Source organism: Callionymus lyra, chromosome 17 (assembly GCF_982586985.1).
Source record: "Callionymus lyra chromosome 17, fCalLyr1.hap1.1, whole genome shotgun sequence".
Taxonomy (NCBI): Eukaryota; Metazoa; Chordata; class Actinopteri; order Syngnathiformes; family Callionymidae; genus Callionymus; species Callionymus lyra.
In genome coordinates, this window is record NC_141834.1 from 21,013,579 (window position 1) to 21,019,621 (window position 6,043).

Here is a 6,043-nt window from a genome sequence, read left to right on the forward strand (position 1 = left end):
TAAACACACTTCGTAAACATGCTTCGTAAACACGCTTCGTAAACACGCTTCGTAAACACACTTCGTAAACACACTTCGTAAACACGCTTCGTAAACACACTTCGTAAACACACTTCGTAAACACGCTTCGTAAACACACTTCGTAAACATGCTTCGTAAACACGCTTCGTAAACACGCTTCGTAAACACACTTCGTAAACATGCTTCGTAAACACGCTTCGTAAACACGCTTCGTAAACACACTTCGTAAACATGCTTCGTAAACACGCTTCGTAAACACGCTTCGTAAACACACTTCGTAAACACACTTCGTACAGCGTACATTACAGTTTGGTAAAAATACTTTCATCAACTCTATGAAGAACATCATGATAAATAAATCGATGAATAACTTTTCAAAGTTCAAACTGTTGGTCCTGCAGCTCATTGTAACTTTGAAAATGCGAAGTGAACTCAGTTCCTACGACGAGCAGGTAAGTTCTGCAGCTGCTGAACTCGAGAAGTGAGTCTGGAAAATATTTATGTAAGCGTGTGTCGGCGGCGAAAACAAGCTCCTCATCAATCCTGAAAGTAATCGTTGCCACAGAACTAGTGATTGTGGGCGACAAACAAGTCCCAGAGTGAGAATCACGGAGCTGTTCGTCTGCTGATGGAGATGAATCGTCGCTTTGTTGGCGCCTACGACGTTAATGCGTCGCTCATGGTGAACACGAACAGAGTCGCTTGGATGAGCTGCTGATGAAGTCACTGTACGACTGTGGAGTTTACTGAGGACTGATGATGTCACAGTCCACTGATGATGTCACAGTCCACTGATGATGTCACAGTCCACTGATGATGTCACAGTCCACTGATGATGTCACAGTCCACTGATGATGTCACAGTCCACTGATGATGTCACAGACCACTGATGATGTCACAGCCCACTGATGATGTCACAGTCCACTGATGATGTCACAGTCCACTGATGATGTCACAGTCCACTGATGATGTCACAATCCACTGATGATGTCACAGTCCACTGATGATGTCACAGTCCACTGATGATGTCACAGTCCACTGATGATGTCACAGCCCACTGATGATGTCACAGACCACTGATGATGTCACAGTCCACTGATGATGTCACAGTCCACTGATGATGTCACAGACCACTGATGATGTCACAGCCCACTGATGATGTCACAGTCCACTGATGATGTCACAGTCCACTGATGATGTCACAGTCCACTGATGATGTCACAGACCACTGATGATGTCACAGCCCACTGATGATGTCACAGCCCAGGGATGATGTCACAGTCCACTGATGATGTCACAGTCCACTGATGATGTCACAGTCCACTGATGATGTCACAGTCCACTGATGATGTCACAGACCACTGATGATGTCACAGTCCACTGATGATGTCACAGTCCACTGATGATGTCACAGCCCAGGGATGATGTCACAGTCCACTGATGATGTCACAGTCCACTGATGATGTCACAGTCCACTGATGATGTCACAGTCCAGTGATGATGTCACAGTCCACTGATGATGTCACAGTCCACTGATGATGTCACAGTCCAGTGATGATGTCACAGTCCACTGATGATGTCACAGCCCACTGATGATGTCACAGTCCACTGATGATGTCACAGTCCACTGATGATGTCACAGACCACTGATGATGTCACAGTCCACTGATGATGTCACAGCCCACTGATGATGTCACAGTCCACTGATGATGTCACAGTCCACTGATGATGTCACAGTCCACTGATGATGTCACAGTCCACTGATGATGTCACAGCCCACTGATGATATCACAGCCCACTGATGATGTCACAGTCCACTGATGATGTCACAGCCCACTGATGATGTCACAGTCCACTGATGATGTCACAGTCCACTGATGATGTCACAGTCCACTGATGATGTCACAGTCCACTGATGATGTCACAGCCCACTGATGATGTCACAGTCCACTGATGATGTCACAGTCCACTGATGATGTCACAGTCCACTGATGATGTCACAGTCCACTGATGATGTCACAGTCCACTGATGATGTCACAGTCCACTGATGATGTCACAGTCCACTGATGATGTCACAGTGCACTGATGATGTCACAGTGCACTGATGATGTCACAGCACTCTGATGATGTCACAGTCCACTGATGATGTCACAGTCCACTGATGATGTCACAATCCACTGATGATATCACAGTCCACTGATGATGTCACAGCCCACTGATGATGTCACAGTCCACTGATGATGTCACAGTCCACTGATGATGTCACAATCCACTGATGATATCACAGTCCACTGATGATGTCACAGCCCACTGATGATGTCACAGTCCACTGATGATGTCACAGTCCACTGATGATGTCACAGTCCAGTGATGATATCACAGTCCACTGATGATGTCACAGTCCACTGATGATGTCACAGTCCAGTGATGATATCACAGCCCAGTGATGATGTCACAGTCCACTGATGATGTCACAGCCCACTGATGATGTCACAGTCCACTGATGATGTCACAGCCAACTGATGATGTCACAGCCCAGTGATGATGTCACAGTCCACTGATGATGTCACAGTCCACTGATGATGTCACAGCTCTCTGATGATGTCATAGACCACTGATGATGTCACAGCCCACTGATGATGTCACAGTCCACTGATGATGTCACAGTCCACTGATGATGTCACAGCCCACTGATGATGTCACAGTCCACTGATGATGTCACAATCCACTGATGATATCACAGTCCACTGATGATGTCACAGCCCACTGATGATGTCACAGTCCACTGATGATGTCACAGTCCACTGATGATGTCACAGTCCACTGATGATGTCACAGTCCAGTGATGATATCACAGTCCACTGATGATGTCACAGTCCACTGATGATGTCACAGTCCAGTGATGATATCACAGCCCAGTGATGATGTCACAGCCCAGTGATGATGTCACAGTCCACTGATGATGTCACAGTCCACTGATGATGTCACAGCTCTCTGATGATGTCACAGTCCACTGATGATGTCACAGTCCACTGATGATGTCACAGTCCACTGATGATGTCACAGTCCACTGATGATGTCACAGTCCACTGATGATGTCACAGTCCACTGATGATGTCACAGCCCACTGATGATGTCACAGTCCACTGATGATGTCACAGCCAACTGATGATGTCACAGCCCAGTGATGATGTCACAGTCCACTGATGATGTCACAGTCCACTGATGATGTCACAGCTCTCTGATGATGTCATAGACCACTGATGATGTCACAGCCCACTGATGATGTCACAGTCCACTGATGATGTCACAGTCCACTGATGATGTCACAGTCCACTGATGATGTCACAGTCCACTGATGATGTCACAGACCACTGATGATGTCATAGCCTGCAGTTACCAATGTGTGTTAAAGTTTTTTATGAGTTAATGAAACTTTATTGACAAAATAAAAAGATCTTTGTTCAGTGTTTATACGTCTGTTGGTCTCATGATGCTTCGTGGAGACGCTTTACGAAAACTCTTCGTGACAAAATGTCGTCATGAAGTATATTTCAGTCGCGGTTCATGGCGACGTTGTTTTTTAATTGTTACATTAATGTTGTTAAAAAAAAAAATGATGAGGTTTACAAAAGTTGAAACATGATATTAATGTCATAAATACACGTATATTGTGTTTTTTACTGCTTTGTTAACTTGTTTTGTTTTTTATTTTCCTCTTAACATTTTGTCTTGATGGCCCCTCACGTTTACTAAAACATAGAACGATCCTTGATTACAGTCAAAGTTTGTTGTTGGATTTTAAGAAGTCACGAAGTTGAGAAAAATGGTTTATTATGTTCGACTTTACTGTGAAAAATTGAGAGAGAAAAATAAATTGAAAAACGACAAAAAAAAATTTACCTAAGAAAAAAAAACTTTTTTATTTTATTATTATTTTATTTTATTTTATGTGTTTTTGTCTCTTTAGAAATTAATATTATACAGTTCTTCAAAAATGTCGTATTATTTTATGTTTTCTTATATTGTTTTGATTTTTCTTCATCTTAAAATGTATAAATAATAATTAAAACAAATATAATAATGGATACATTGCTTTGGCAATTATATCAATGGAATCTTTAGGTGTATATTATGTTTTGTTTTTTAATGTTTTTTATACTTGGAAAAAAAACTTTTTCCTTTTTTGACGGTCCCTAACTACAGACTCTAACTATCTACACACTCTGACTAGGGAACATCTGTCCGAGCTTCATTGAAATAACTTCAAACCGTGAGAAAAGACGAGAGGAGAAAAAAAACAATCGCACACATTGACGACACAAGGACTCACAACACAAGGGCCTCCACAGAGGCTCGACAAGCGAGGCCGTGTTGTGCGAGCGAGTGGGAGCGAGCGTCAGATGAGGAAGTGATGCTGCTGAGCACGTGGGTGCGGTTGCTGGTTCAGTTCCTCTGAGCAGCTCCTCACAGACGCAGGATGGACCTGAAGGTAAGAAGATTCTTTCAGGAGGTTCTTGACGGACAGATGAGGGGGGGGGGGTGCGGGGGGGTGATTGGCGTAACCTGCTGATCTGACCGGTCACGGCTCACGATGGTCACGGGGTCACCTGTCGAGCCAGAGGTCGAGCCATCGTTTCCTGATCTGGAGCATTTTTGAAAAACGATCCCAGGAAACAAAATATTATTTTATTTATTATAGTATTTATTTATCTCTCGACGCTTCCCGAGGTTTTCGTCGAATCGAATTTTCGTGTCCGATGGAGATTCGAGTGAAACAAAAAGACCCGAAAGATTCCATGTTCCTGCCGCGAGGCTGAGGAGGAAGTTGGTTTCGACCGCAGAGCGGCAACTTCCTGTTTGACGCATGCAGGTTTCAAGATGTCTCCGCCTTCAGAGATCACGATGTTACAGTTTGTTTCCATGTGGTTCGACGTTCAGTGAAGGAACTGCTTAGATTTATTAAAATATAGTTGAATTTAATATCACAAAATGATTTAAATCTAATTGAAACTCCTATTAAAACACTTTGTTCTGTCATCAGCAGGTTATTAAGGGCAGGGCATAATTCCTAAATTTAATTGATTTAATTTCTTTTTTTCACATATTCTTGTGGTTTTAAAACAATAAACAATAATATATATATATATATATATATATATATATATATATATATATATGTGTGTGTTTTTTAAAGATAGAATTTATTAAAAAACCGTAACTATTTTTCCCCCCCAAAAAATGTTACAAAAGTTAAAAAATAAAACTTTTTTTCTCATTTATTTAATGTTTTAAAGTGGTTAACATTGTACAGTTCCTAAAAAAAATGCACAGAAAACTGTATTTTATTCTATTATAATGTTTAATTATTTGATAATTTCTTAATTTCAATTTTGTTTCGTTTTTTGCAGCAATAATATAAACAATTTTCTTATTGATTGTACGATTTTTAATGTTAACTTTACAAAAAAATGCACAAAAAAAGGTATTTTATTCTATTACTATTTTTCATTATTCCTTTTTTTTTCTTCATCACATATTTTTTTATTCTTTTAAAACGCAATTTTATTTCTGTAAAATATATTATTGACCTTATCTAATAAAGAAATTTAAAAAATCACTTCATAAACTTATTTTTAAAAATGTATTTGTATATGTTTTGGTTCATATTTGTCTAAATAATTAAATGTGAATCTGAAAATAAAATACAAATCTTAACGTTTAAAGTTTTTTGTCGTCAAAGAACAGTTTTATTGTGAAATTCAAAGAAGAAACAGAAGAAGATAATAATTCAAAGTAATAATTATAACAACATGAATAAACTTTCTTTGTTTTTCAGATTCGACTCTCGGCTTTGATGCTTTTTTCTCTGATCCTCGTGGGTGAGTTTTTAAAGTCGTTCAAACGTTTGTCGTCGTCACCGGAAGATGAAATTAATTTAATCTAATCGTGTTATTTACTTCAAACCGAAAGTCAATTTACGATATTTTCAATTTTTTCAGTGCATTTGAAGGATTTTTC

The 6,043-nt window shown here is 40.1% G+C and overlaps 1 protein-coding gene across 1 annotated transcript in view; it reads left to right on the forward strand.

The window, feature by feature from the left end:
• The first annotated feature begins 4,470 nt into the window (after window positions 1–4,470).
• The window catches only part of fxyd5 (FXYD domain containing ion transport regulator 5), a 10,769-nt gene continuing 9,196 nt past the window's right edge, over window positions 4,471–6,043 (forward strand). The window contains exons 1-2 of the mRNA XM_087813023.1: window positions 4,471–4,514; window positions 5,862–5,904. Of these exons, the coding sequence (XP_087669149.1) occupies window positions 4,503–4,514; window positions 5,862–5,904 (55 nt within the window). The 5' untranslated portion in view covers window positions 4,471–4,502. The remainder of the gene's footprint in view (window positions 4,515–5,861; window positions 5,905–6,043) is intronic.